The sequence below is a fragment of the Tachyglossus aculeatus genome, chromosome X5 (assembly GCF_015852505.1).
Source record: "Tachyglossus aculeatus isolate mTacAcu1 chromosome X5, mTacAcu1.pri, whole genome shotgun sequence".
NCBI classification, from domain to species: Eukaryota; Metazoa; Chordata; class Mammalia; order Monotremata; family Tachyglossidae; genus Tachyglossus; species Tachyglossus aculeatus.
The window spans coordinates 3171521-3183986 of NC_052097.1; the positions used below are offsets into that span (position 1 = coordinate 3171521).

The following is a 12466-nucleotide window of genomic DNA, read 5'->3' on the forward strand; positions in this document are numbered from 1 at the left end:
GACCAGGATGGAGCTCCTGGAGCCAAAGTGGAGGTTCCGGGGCAGATGCCAGAAAAACCCCACTGGGTGAAATCCTGGTGGAGTCCCAAGTAGGAAACGTATCAGGACTCAACCAGGCAATCGATCAATCAGTGGCATTCACTGAGCACTTACTGTGTGCAGAGCACTGTACTAAGCACATGAGAGAGTGCAATACAACAGATTTGGAAGATAAGTTCCCTGTCTACAAGGACCTTACAAGAACCTGTATGCCTCAAAGATGCTGGACAACAAGAACAGGTGCTTAGAATAGTGCCCTGGGCACAATAAGTGTTCAATAAATACCATTGGTAGCTTTGGAAGGATATTAAGAGGGATCCAGAAAGCCTTTCAAAATGATTGGAAGTCCAGCTGGAGCCTAAAATGTCAGGAAATTTGATTTGACAGATTTCTGGTGTGTCTTTTCTACAAGTGAAGTAGTGTTACCTAGTGGATAGAGCACAGGCCTGGAGGTCAGAAGAACCTGGATTCTAAATCAGGCTCTGCCACTTGTCTGCTGTGTGACCTTCGGGAAGTCACTTCACTTCCCTGGGCCTCAGTTACCTCGTCTGTAAAATGAGGATTAAGATTGTGAGCCCTATGTGGCACAGACGTGTCCAACCTGTATCTTTCCCAGTGCTTATTACAGTGCCTGGCACATAGCAAGTGCTTAGCAAATACCCTATGAAAAAAAAGCAAAGGTAATTCAGATTAGTTAAGCTTTAAGCACTTACTATGTGCCAAACCCTGTGCTAGTCACTAGGGTAGATATAGGATATTCACGTTGAACACAGTACCTGTGCCACACGGAGCTCACAGTCTCAGGAGGTATGGGGGTGCAGGAAAACAGGTGCTGAATTCTCATTTTATAGATGAGGAAACTGAGGCACAGAGAGCTTAGAGAACTTGCCCAAGTTTACACAGCAGGCAGAGGCAGAGCCAAAATTAGAATACAGGTCTCCTAAATCCCAGGCATATGCTCTCTGCAGTAGGTCCCGTTGCTTCTAAAAATACTGTGCTATAGAGGCATCTACTCTATAGTGTTCTTGGAAGAGTATGGCAGGTATGAAAATATTCTCTTCCTGCCCTCAAGGAGCTCCCTGTCTAGTGGGGAAGACTGATCCAAAATATGTCCAACCTGATTTTCCTGTATCCCCCAGGTGCTTAGTACAGTGCCTGGCACATAGTAAGTGCTTAACCAATACCACAATTATTATTATCATTATCATTATTGACTTAGAGAGGAAGAGACAAGAAATTGTGTTAATGGCCTCATTTAAAACAACAACCCCGCCGCCCCCGCAGCAAAATGCCTTTTCATTTCATTTTTTTCATTGTTTTCCTCGGAAAACAAGTCCGAGGAAAGTGGGAGTTGTGAAGAAGGAGCAAAAGCATAAAAACCCTACCCAGCTGGAGGAAAGATTTTCCAGATGTAGAATTCTTTCTACAACTCCGCGGCCGTTCGCTGGGCTTTACGGACATTTTCCATCTCGGAAAAGATCCATCTCCGAGACCCGTTTCTTATCTCTGGAAGTCTAGGCTGTTCTCCCTGTGAAATCTGCCAGCTGGACTTCCTGCTTGGGAAGACAACCTGGGCCACATCAGCCCCCAGAATCGGATCGAGGCGGCGATGGGTATGGAGCCAGGCCCCAGTTTAGACAAGGTACGTTGGTGCCACTGGAATTGAATGGGAAAAGGGAGCCAGCTGGGAGAGTGCGGGGGCTCCACCCTCTGACTGGCCCCCACCTTTCTCTCCCTTTCTCAGCCTTTCTTCCTCTCTGTCTTTCCATCTCTCATTCCTTCTCAATCTCTCTCTCCTCCTCAATCCCTCTCTCCTCTTTCTCTCAGTCTTTCTCTCTTCCTCTCTGCCTTTCTATCTTTCCCTCCCTCTCAACTGCTCTCTCTTTCATCCTCAGTCTTTACTCTCCTTTCCTCTCTCAGCCTTTATCTCTCCTCCCATCTTTCCCTCCCTCTCAACTTCTCTCTCCCTATCAGCCTTTCTTTCTTCCTTGCTGTCTCCCTCCTCAATTTCTCTCTCTCTTCCTCTCTGTCTCTCTCTTCCTCTTAGCCTTTCTCTCTTTCTTTCTAGCTCTCCCTCTCTCAACTTCTCTCTCTCCTTTTCTCAGTCATTTTCTCTCCCTTCCTCTCAGCCTTTCTCGCTATCCTTCCCTCTTCAACTTCCTTCTCTTCCTCTCTGTCTTTATCTCTCTCTTCCTCCCAGCCTTTCTCTCTTCCTCTCTGTCTTTGTATCTCTGCTTCCTCTCTCTACTTCTCTCTCTCTCACCCTCTCTCCCTCCCTCTCTTTAGATACATTCTCTCTTTCTTCTCAGGATCAAAAGGCACCAGGGCGGAGAGGAAATTAAGACCCAAAGACACCAAGTCTGGGCTTTGTTTTGCCTCATGCTTACAAGAAGTCTGGGACCAGAACGATGGAAAACCCTCCATTGTTTCTCCTCACATCTGTCACAAAGAATCGCTTGATTTCCTAAATTCCCTCTGAGGATTTGTAATATGGAATTTGGAAGGATTCAGGCTCAAAAATCACAACAACTGTCCGGTGCTGGCTTTTAAGGCTAGAATTGTCATTAATTATTATTATTTTAAAAATATTCCCACTGACCACATAGCCGCTGGGCAAATGACAAAATCCCGGAATCAAGCCATGGAAGGAACCTAGCCTCTCACTTCTCTTGTCCAGCAGGAAATCCCAGCCACCAGGCACCAGACCAGGTCATGAGTCCCAAAACATCTCACCCTCAAATTCTGAGGGGTTCAGGCTGTCCGTGTTCCCTGCCCAATATCAATCATCAATCAATCGGCGGTATTTATTGAGCACTTACAGTGTGTAGACCACTTGGCAGAGATCAATCGAGTCAATAGATGCCATCCTTGCCCTCAAGGAGCTTCCAGTCTACTGTGCAGAGAGGGCTGTACTGAGCGTTAGGGAGAGTCCAGTAGAGTTAGCAGATACGATCCCTGCTTTCAAGGAGCTTCCGCTAGAAGACCCAGACAGTGGCAGCACCAGTCCCAGAGAAAGCCAAATGGACCCAAGGAGTCTCAGGAGTCATCTGGGATGCCACGGGGTCACAGCTGGGTGACAGAGCAGCCTCAGGCGCGGATCGAGATAGGAGGGGACAGGGTCGGAGCTGAGACTGGAGGAAAGAGAGTCCGAATCCCTGACCTCCAGCGTCTGCCAGGATATCTTCCCAATGAAAGTGGCTGTTTCGTTAGATTTTTTCCCGGGGAAAAGGCGCTACAGCTGGCTTTCGGCACCATTCTCTGTAGTGCGTAGGCGGGCTTGGGGGCCTGTGTTAGCAAGAGCTCTCTTTCCGAGAGCCCTCCCACAAATCCCTCTCACCCCGGGATCTCTCTTCCTGGGAGAGTCCAAGTGCGGTCCGGCCCGGAGGCAGGGGGATGAACTTGGGCCCTGGCCGAGATTCCCTCAGGAAGAGCCAAATATTTACATTTTGTGTGGAGCTTTCTGCCTGTGCTAAGGAATGCGGGAACTGGTCCCAGGGGGTCAGTGGTGAGTTTCTGGAATGGAAGAGGGAGGTGGGTCCTGGCTAATGCTGTAGTGTACTCTCTCCAGCTCTTAGTACAGTGCTCTGCACATCGTAAGTGCTAGATAAATACCGTTGATTGATTAGCGGGGTGCCGGAAATTGTTTGAAGGAAGAGAACCTCTTAAACAGGAGTAAAGCAAAAATGAGAAGCAGTGTGGCCTAGTGGATACAGCAGGAGCCTGGGAGCCAGAAGGACCTAGGTTCTAATCCTGACCCTGCCACCTGTCTGCTGTGTGACCTTGGGTAAGTCAGTTCACTTTTCTGTGCCTCAGTTCCCTCATCTGTATGGAGATTAAGACTGTGAGCCCCACGTGGGACATGGACTGGTCCAAACTGATTAGATTGTCTCTACCCCAGTGCTTAGTACGGCATCTGACACATAGTAAGCACATGAAAAATACCACAAAAAAAGACTTCTCTGGCTAGTGGTGAGAGGGCCTGTGTTTCCCAAAACACACGCACAGGCTGCGATGAACTCTTGTGGAAAATCGTGGTGTCAGGGCCCAAGGTCTCTCAGCTGTGCTGGGTGTGAGAGGGTGAGCGATCCTATTCCCTTGATCCTGTGAAGAATCCGGCCGGCATTTAGGATCGGGACCTGGGGAAGGGTTTGGCTGGGGGGTGCCTCCCTGATGTCACCGATCTCTGTCGTGACCGCCTCAGATCGCTCGCCAACCAGGCGACCATTTCTGAGCACCTCACGCAGAGGACTTCCCGCCACCAACCTGAGACCATGAAGGGGAGGGAGGGAAGAGGAGAAATCCCCATTCAATGCCAAGGAGACCCACGTTTCTCAAAGGAGGCTCGTTCTGTGCTCCTCCACTGGCGAGTGGGGTTGTTGCCTGGTTTCTGGAACTCGGTTGGGTAATCTGTTTATCACACAGGGATTCTTGGGAATTACGGAGAACTTCTCCCCAACCAGGCCAGCGGAACAGCTGCAAACCCCTTCTCAGCATTCTGCTCGACTGCCTGAGGAGGTGAAGTAGCCTCTCGGGGGACATCGGCTTCAACACTTTGAAGGGAGAGGGGCCGCCCCGACCGTCTGCAAGCTAGGCCACACTCGTCTCTTGCCTTGGGGCTCCTCTGCCCACTGTTTCCTTTCTGCCCGTGAGACCCGTCTTGAAAATGGCACTCAGAGACCGGCCAAGCTCCTGAGGGGATCGGGCATCTGCCAACGCCCCTGGCCAGGGAAGAGTCTGGAAGCCTTTCTCTTCCTCAACCTCATCCATCAGAGCAAGAAGGGAAGAAAGCCCGGCCCCAGAGATCTTCACATTCCTTTACCCTTCGAACGACTCCCCTCACCGCAGTCCTTTGAAGCAATGGAGCGGGAGTTTCACCACTCTCTACTGGTTACCATAGCTCGGCCTTAGGATATCCCCAAGACCCTCTCCCCCTTGTTCCCCATGAACTGCCGTGCCCCCAACGGGCTTCCAAGGGACAGTGAGCAGTTGACGAGGATGGCGAGGCCATTGGCCGGGTTGTATGGATACGAGACCTTTGACCTCGCCCCAGATCAAAACTTCTGTTCAAGCAAACGGATGATGATATTCACTTTGGTGGGCCAGACCTGTGTCCACCACCATTTTCCAGAAATCCAGGTTAACGGCACATTTTAGGAAGCTCAGACACAGGAAATCCATCCGAAAGACCCCGAGGATCAAGGGAACGGGCATAAAGGAGGGAGAAACAGACAATGTCCGAATCAGTACTCACCAGACTTCTCCTTCTCTGAAACCACTGGTGCGGCCTGAAAAAAAGCACAATGATGGCACTGTGAGAAAGCTAGGCAACACATAACAGCAAATGCAATTCTTGTAAGAGGAGCGGTATGGGGGAAGTGGTGTGGCCCAGTGGAAAGAGACCACCCCCACCTCCTGGCCCCTGCCAGGGTGTTGCTGATCTCCCCTCTGCCCACCTAGCCCCGGAGGCTTCCAGAAACAGCCCCAGCTTGACTTCCATCCACAGTTGTTTGTCCGCCAGCCAAACACAGTAATAATCATAATAACTGGGGTACATGGTAAGTGCTTACTAGGTGCCAAGCACTGTTCTAAGCACTTGGGTAGAAAATAATAATAATAATAATAATAATAATAATGATGATTATTGTGGTATTTGTTAAGTGCTTACTATGTGCCAAGCAGTGTCCTAAGCGCTGGGGTAGATAATAATAATGATAATAATAAATGTGGTATTTGTTAAGCACTTGCTATGTGCCAAGCACTGTTCTAAGCACTGGGGTAGATAATAATAATAATGGGTGTGGTATTTGTTAAGTGCTTACTATGATAATAATAATGGCATTTATTAAGCGCTTACTATGTGCAAAGCACTGTTCTAAGCGCTGGGGAGGTTACAAGGTGATCAGGTTGTCCCACAGGGGGCTCACAGTATTAATCCCCATTTTACAATTGAAGTAATTGAGGCACAGAGAAGTTAAGTGACTTGCCCAAAGTCCCACAGCTGACAATTGGCGGAGCAGGGATTTGAACCCATGACCACTGACTCCAAAGCCCGGGCTCTTTCCACTGAACCACACTGCTTCTCCAATTTACTATGTGCCAAGCCCTGGGGTAGATAATAATAATAATGGTTGTGGTATTTGTTAAGTGTTTACCATGTGCCAAATACTGTTGTAAGCATTGGGATAGATACTACTAATAATAAAATAATAATAATAACTGTGGTATTTGTTAAGCAGTTACTACATGCCAGGCACTGTTCTAAGTACTGGGGTAGAGACAAGATATTCGGGTTGGGCACAGTCCTTCTGTAGAGAGCTCACAGCCTTAATTCCCATTTTACAAATGAGGGAGTGGAGGCCCAGAGAAGTGAAGTGACTTGTCCAAGGTCACACAGAAAACAAGGGGCAGCCTTGGGATTAAGACCCAGGTTCTTCGGACTCCCATCCACTAGGCCACATGCCGATTAGATACAAGCTAAAATCAGGTTGGACAGTCTCTGTCCCACATAGGGCTCAAAGTCTTAATCCCCATTTTATAGGTGAGGGAACCGGGGCCCAGAGAAGTGAAGTGACTGGCCCAAGTTCCCACAGGGGACAAGTAGCGGAGCCGGAATTAGAACCCAGGTCCTCTGTCCCCCAGGCCCGTGCTCCATCCACTAGGTGCTCCATCCACTAGGCCAGTGCCCTAAGGGGTCTCCGATGGAAATGAAACGTTGGAGGTCAGTGGACAGAGGGTGAGACCGGTGACGTTTCAGGATGTTTGCTGTTTTCTAAAAGCGGCTGTCGCCACACAGGAATGAGGAAGGGAAGGAAGGCCGGCCGGCCGACCCCTCCCTCCCCCTCCTCTCCGGCCCCCAGCCGCACCCCCAAATGACAGGGCTGCGCTGGGACCGGAGCAGGAGCCGCTGACCGCTGCTTCCCTGGTCATCCATCTTCCGTGCTCCATAGCCCCGCCTGCTACTCTTTACTACTACCACTGCTGCTACTCCTATTAATAATTATGATACTTAAGCACTTAGTGTGTGCCAAGCACTGTTCTTGGCACAGTTCCTGTCCCCCATGGGGCTCACAGTCTTAATCCCCATTTTACAGACGAGGGAACTGAAGCCCAGAGAAGTGAAATGACTTGCCCGAAGTCACACAGGAGGCAAATGGCAGAGCCGGGTGTAAAACCCGATCCTTCTGACGTCTAGGCCTGGGTTCTATTCACTACTAATGTGTCCACGTCCTGGCCCTGAGGTGATGCTTCAGTGAGGGGAAGTATCTGGGCCACTGAGGCCAGAGATCTTGGTTCTTGCCCCTGGCATGCTGGGTGACTTCAGGCCAGTCACTCACCCTCTCTGTACCTCACTTTCCTCCTCTTTGAAATGGGGACAAGGTCCCTGCTTTGCCTCCCTCTGAAATGCTGAGCCCCCTGCGGAACAGGGAGTGCCTCCGACCTGATTTCCCCGCATGGGTTCTAATCCTGGCTTCTCCTTTGCTGGGTCACCAAGGGCATGTCACTTAACTTCTCTGTGCCTTGGTTTCCTCATCTGTAAAATGAGGATTAGGACTATGTGCCCCATGAGGGACACACGGACTGTGTCTAACCCAATTAGCTTGTTTCTACCCCAGTGCTTAGTAAAATGCCTGGCTCAGAGTAAGTGCTTAACAAACACCACAGTTACTATTTTTGTTATTATTATTATTATTATTACCTAGCCCAGAGTTTGGCCCAATGCTTGACATCTAATGAGCATTTCATAAAAACTGCAATTATTATTCAATTAAGAGCACATGGGATCCAAGCCTCCAGGCTGTGTGCCCAAGTCTCCCTGGAGTTGCTCTTTCAGCCAACCAAACCAATTTGCTCTTACTAATGCTTAGTACAGTGTCTGGCGCACAGTAAGCACTTAACAGATATCACAATTATTATTATTACCTACGAACAAAGGCTGCCTGTTTATATTGGTTTACTTGAGATAAATATTGCAGAAACCAAGCTTCAAGTTTGTCCCCACATCTTAAAGCTATAATTCTGACCATCATTAACACAACGTACTCATCACTTACTGTGAGCAAAGCATTGTACTGGACACCTACTGTGTGCAGAATGCTGTACTGGGCACCTATTTGGTTCAGAGCTCTGCCACTGGGCATCTATTGTGTGAGGAGTGCGGTACTGGGCACCTACTATGTTCCAAGCTTTGCTACTTGGCACCTACCTCGTGCAGAGTAATATTTTGGTAGGTTTACCGAATGCAAAACATTGTGCTAATTATTATTTATCCCCCCTCCCATCCCCACGGCACTTACATCCATTTCTGTCATATATTTATTTCCATGCATGTCTGTCTTCCCCTCTAGCCTGGAGGCTCGTTGTGGGCAGGGAATGTGTCTGTTATATTGTTCTATTGTACCCCCCACCCAAGTGCTTAGTACAGTACCTGGAACATAGCAAATGCTTAACAAATACCATAAAAGAAAGTGTTAAGCGCGGTGCTCTGTGCACAGTAAGCGCTCAATAAATACCATCACTTGATACTGATGGATTACTGAGATCAGAAGACCCAATTAACTTCTTGGGGGAATTCAACAGAAACCAAAGCCACAATTTTCTGCTCTCAAGGGGCTTACATTTTTCCCAGTTTCTTCACCGGGTTCACGGAGGAGATGTAGGAGCAGACATAATTTTTGTCCCCAGAGGCCCGGGCTCTTTCTAGCCAGCTTTGACATGCCCCCCGCCGAAATAGCTGTACAATTCTGGTTCTCTTTAAGGTAAAGTTCACTCCCTGTTACAACACACACTTTGGCTTGAATCAACAAGCTGTCTCTGGGGGCTGAATTTCAACTCAGAGCTGTGTCCCTGTCAGCCGTTCTCTCTCCTGGATGGCGTCTGGGTTTAAGTCAGTCAGTTGTACTTATTGAGCACTTACTGTTTGCAGAGCACTGTATTAAGCACTTGGGAACGTACAATACAACAATAAACAGGCATTACTTGTCCACAATGAGGTTACAATCTAGAGGGGGAGACAGACATGAATAGTAGAAATAAATAAATGACAGATATGGACTTAAGTGCTATGGGGCTGGGAATGGGGAGGAATAAAGGGAGCAAGTCAGGGTGACGCCGAGGGAGTGGGAGAAGAGCTTAGAACAGTGCTTGGCACATAGTAAGCGCTTAACAAATACCAACATTATTATTATTAAGAGGAAAGGAGGGCTTAGTCAGGGAAGGTTTCTTGGAGGAGATTTGCTTTCAATAAAGCTTTGCAGAAAAAGGTGAAATGTTTCAAGGTGGAGGAAGAAATTGTGGGGGAGAGAGAGATGAAGAGGGAATGCAGGTGAAGGGGCTTGTTTAAAATCACACTCAGCTTCCTATTTCTAAGGCTGTGAAAAAAATACGGTACTTGCTAAGTGCTTACTATGTGCCAATCACTGTTCTAAGTGCTAAGGTAGATACGAGTCAATCAGGTTGGACACAGTCCCTGTCCCACATGAACTCACAGTCTTAATCCCCATTTTACGGATAATGGAACTGAGGCCCAGAGAAATTAAGTGACTTGCCCAGGGTCACATCGCAGACAAGTAGCAGAGCCTGGATTAGAATCCAGGTCCTTCTGATTCCCCAGCCCGTGCTCTATCCAGTAAGCCACTCTCCTTCTTAAGAAAATGTACATACCTAAGAATTACTAAAAGGAGAAATAATAATACTAATGATTACATTTGTTAAGCACTTATGGACATGAGAGACTGTTGATCCTGGCAGAGTGAGGTGGCCTGTCAAGATCAATTAATGGTATTTACTGAGCACTTACTGTGCACGGAAAACTGTACTAAATGCTTGGGAGAGTCCAATAGTTAGTAGGCATGACCCCGGTCCTTGAGGAACTTTCAGTCTGTTGTGTGCGGAGTGCTGCATTCAGCATTTGGGAGATGGCAAAAGGGCTAATACACACGACAAACCCCTGCCCTAGAGGAGCTCATAGTCCACAGGGTGTGATGCACCATACTGAAAATTAGGTTGGACATAGTCCTTCTTCCACAAGGAATTTCCAGCCTAAAGGAGGTGGGAGACCAGGGAGCTCATCTCTGTTTTACAACTGAGGAAACAGACTCCCAGAGAAGTACAGTGACTTGTCCAAGGTCACACAGACTCCAAGAGGTGGAGCCTGGATTAGAACCCAAGTCCCCTGTCTCGTAGGCCCGTGTTCTTTCCGCAGACCCAGTTGCTTTCCTCTGTCGCTCTCTCCGCCAGCGGACGGCGGATCCTGAGGCCAAGGTGTCGGTGCTGTCATTGTCTGGCCCGGTCTGGCCTGATCCGCCCGGCCGCCGGAGGAAGTCCAGGGGTGTTCTCACCCTCTGGACAGTGGGAATCCAGTGCAGTGGGGTCCGGACATGGACACTGGCTGACCAGTAATTTATTTATTCGTATTAATGTCTGTTTCCCCTTCTAGACTGAAAGGTCACTGTGGGCAGGGAATGTATCTCATAATTTTCTATTGTCCTCTCCCAAGTCCAGTGCTCTACACACAGTAAGTGCTCAATAAATATGATTGATTGACTGACCGACTGAGACAGGCATGCTGGACTGGGACCCCGGCCCAAGGAAGGGCCTGTGTGGTCAGCCTGCTTCCTCTCCTCTGGCGTGTGGAAGAGAGAGAGAGAGAGAGAGAGAGGAAGGAAGAAAAGGAGACAGAGAGAGGGATTGTGTATGTGTGTATAGGTAGAGAAGCAGCATGGCTTAGTGGATTGAGCACAGGCCTGGGAGTATGAAGGACCTGGTTTCCAATCCAGCTCCGCCACACGTCTCTTCAGGGCCTTGTCCAAGTCACTTCACTTCTCTGTGCCTCAGTTCCCTCATCCCTAAGATGGGGCTAAGAATGTGAGCCCCATGTGAGACAGGGACTGTGTCCAACCTAACTCGTATCAACCCTAGAGCTTAGAAAAGTGCTCGGCACATAGTAAGCGTGTAACAAGCACCATCGTTATTATTAATTATTGGAGGCGGCCGGCTCGCCCTGCTGAAACCAGGTTGCTCCATTTCACAGGATTGCAACATCGGGTGCGCGATCCAGGCCAAGGCCGCTTGGCACCAAACGTGCCACCCGAGCGGTCACGCAGAGCATCACGTGGCTGAGCGCCCCATGGCAGGGCATCTTGTGGACAATCACCCTTCCATTGTGCTGGGCTCCGGAGGAACTGGGCATGAAAGGGAGTGGTCCCGCCTCCCAGATGTGCCCCTCCATCCCTGGCTCAGCCAGTTCCGACCAACCGGACAGTTGCACTCTTGCTCTCTCCATCTTGTCCAACCCAATTACCTTGTATCCTCCCCAGCACTTAGAACAGTGCCTGGCACAGAGTAGGTGCTTAACAAGCATTATTATTATTTTTACCTCTAGCCCACATCCTGCCTCTTGCCTTGAATGCCCTCTTTCCTCAAATCTCTCTCCCACTTCAAAGCCTTATGGAAGGCCCATCTCCTCCAAGCCCTCATTTCCTCTTCTCCAACTCCCTTCTGCGTCACCCTGATTTGCTCCCTTTATTCATTCCCCCTCCCAATCCCACAGCACTTACGCCCATATCTGTAATTATTTATTTCTATTAATGTCTGTCTCTCCCTCTAGACTGTAAGCTCATTGGGTGCAAGGAGTGTGTCTGTTTATTGTAACATTGCATTCTCCCAAGTACTTAGTACAGTGCTCTGCACACAGTAAGCACTTAATAAATATGATTGAATGAATGAACTCTCTCTGCCAGGGGAGGGTCAAGAGTCATGATGGAAGGGAACGCCTGGGGGTTAGGATTCATTGGTCCCTAGGTCCCTGGTCGATTCAGAACCTGTTCCCTCCATGGCCCGTTCCAAGAGGGGAGGAACTCCGGCAGTTATATGCACTAAGCGTTCGGTAGAGTGCAATAGAACAATAAACGGACACATTCCCTGCCCACAACGAGCTTACAGTCTAGAAGGAATTGGCAGGGGTGGGGGGCGAGGCAAGGGTGTATGAGGGAAAACGACACATTGGCATTTCAGGGTAACTGAGACCTTGAAGCCAAGCAACCTGGACGGATTGGGTGGGGCCCCGGTGTCCGGGTTTCTGCCAATGAACGGTCCACAACGCCTCCATTGTAACCCCCGGCAGCGGAAGCGAGAGGGGAGACTGTTTCTTTTCGGCCTCTCCAGACGTGCGTCATTTCCTGGCTCGGATTTACGAGCGTGGAACGGCCTGAAGTGGAGCGATCGGAATGTGTGGCGGGTCTCCCTCGGCCGTGGGGTTTTCGTTAAAAAAACATCACTCATCTGCTCATGGAAAACCTGACCGCCCCGCCCCACTCAGAAAACAACAACCAAAGTTACGCAGACTTTCCCAACTGAAGGGTCCCCTTGGGGTCCTGAGGACACTGTTCCCGCCAACCCGTCTCTTCTCGGCTCCTGTCTGCTCTGTGGG

At 49.3% G+C, this 12466-nt stretch overlaps 1 protein-coding gene across 2 annotated transcripts in view; it reads right to left on the bottom strand.

Annotated features, from left to right (window-relative positions):
• The window catches only part of DLC1 (DLC1 Rho GTPase activating protein), a 150400-nt gene that overhangs the window by 80094 nt on the left and 57840 nt on the right, over nt 1-12466 (bottom strand). For both annotated transcript variants that reach the window (XM_038769243.1, XM_038769242.1), the window contains exon 4: nt 5291-5324. In XM_038769243.1, the coding sequence (XP_038625171.1) occupies nt 5291-5324 (34 nt within the window). The remainder of the gene's footprint in view (nt 1-5290; nt 5325-12466) is intronic.